General features: G+C 29.7%; 1 protein-coding gene across 3 annotated transcripts in view; it reads left to right on the top strand.

Moving 5' to 3' along the window:
• Nucleotides 1–361: 361 nt before the first annotated feature.
• LOC112458564 overlaps nucleotides 362–1,314 on the top strand; it is a 29,666-nt gene continuing 28,713 nt past the window's right edge. For 2 of the 3 annotated variants that reach the window (XM_025022255.1, XM_025022257.1), the window contains exon 1: nucleotides 362–695. In XM_025022255.1, the coding sequence (XP_024878023.1) occupies nucleotides 619–695 (77 nt within the window). In that variant the 5' untranslated portion in view covers nucleotides 362–618. The remainder of the gene's footprint in view (nucleotides 696–1,314) is intronic. The other variant, XM_025022256.1, reaches the window with a different exon arrangement.

Genomic DNA, 1,314 nt, shown 5'->3' on the forward strand with positions numbered 1-1,314 from the left:
AACTTACAAATTATTACCGAAAATATATAATAAAATGTTTGTTTTATAAATTTTATAATAAAAAATATCGATATACACATCTATACAAATTAATTAAAAATATTGCATTTTTAAGTATTTTTCTAGATTGTTCTAGATTCATTATTTTGTAACATTTAATTTGATGGACTTTCGTGGTTATGTATATAAATATAAAACAAATTTAATTGTTTTGAAAACAAAATTTTGCACGAAAAAGTTTTACGGTATGTTCTTGATTTATTCTTTTATATAGAATAGTTTATTTTTGCGCGCTGATAACGGGACACCCTCTATATAAGGCAAATGGTGGGGAGCTTGATAGAAACTCAGAGAGGGAGTTACTTCTGGCTCAGTTTGCTCTTGCACGATCTTATGCGAGGTTACCCTTCGCATCCCCTCTGGTATACTCTAACTCCCTCCGCGACACCCTCCTCTTCAATTTCCTTCTTCGCCTAGTCACCGTTTCATCTTCATCGTATTTTTTCCCTCTAAAAAAATCTCATTGTAAGAATTACTCGTATTGCAAAAGACACATTTTATAAAAGCAGAAACCGATTCCCGTGCTATTTTTGGAGTAAATTTAGTAATTTGTTGTGAATGGATGATGATGACGACTACAAGAAATTATTGGATGCTGTTAATGTCATTATTGCTGATATTTGGATGCATTTCAGGTTTGTTACGCGTGTAGTTTACGCAATTTATTTATCATACATTCTATATAAGTTAAAAATGTTATTAAAAATATTTAATCGCTTCAGTGACCGATAATCTTTTCCTTTTTTAATTTTTGCCTTTATTTGCTTTAATATAATTAAAGTAAACTTATTTATTACATTAATCTTTTATGTTTCTTTCGAAATCGCCCTATACATTGGAAATCTTATTCCCGTGCACTATTTTTGTCCTAGTAGTTTTGCTTGCTTAATATAACGCTTACCCATTTTATGATACTATTGCACCATGTCTTCACAAATAATGAATACTTCAATAATTAATATTTAATATTGAATATATAACAATAAACATTTAATTTTTTGAGAAGCATTATTTTGTATATAGAATTTGTTTATAAAATACATTGACAATCGGTAAAAGGATACAAATATGGCTTATGTTCTATCACCGTGCAACGAAATACATGCAAAATGCATAGAATGCGAAACTAAAATTCTGACGTTGTGCGAAATATGCGAAATTTTATTATGCCGTTAAAATTTGTATGTATATCGATGTGTATATTATGTGTGTGTGTGTGTGTGTGTGTGTGTGTGTGTGTGTGTGTGTGTGTGT

Source organism: Temnothorax curvispinosus, unplaced genomic scaffold (assembly GCF_003070985.1).
Source record: "Temnothorax curvispinosus isolate PA1 unplaced genomic scaffold, ASM307098v1 QBEX01008996.1, whole genome shotgun sequence".
Taxonomy (NCBI): Eukaryota; Metazoa; Arthropoda; class Insecta; order Hymenoptera; family Formicidae; genus Temnothorax; species Temnothorax curvispinosus.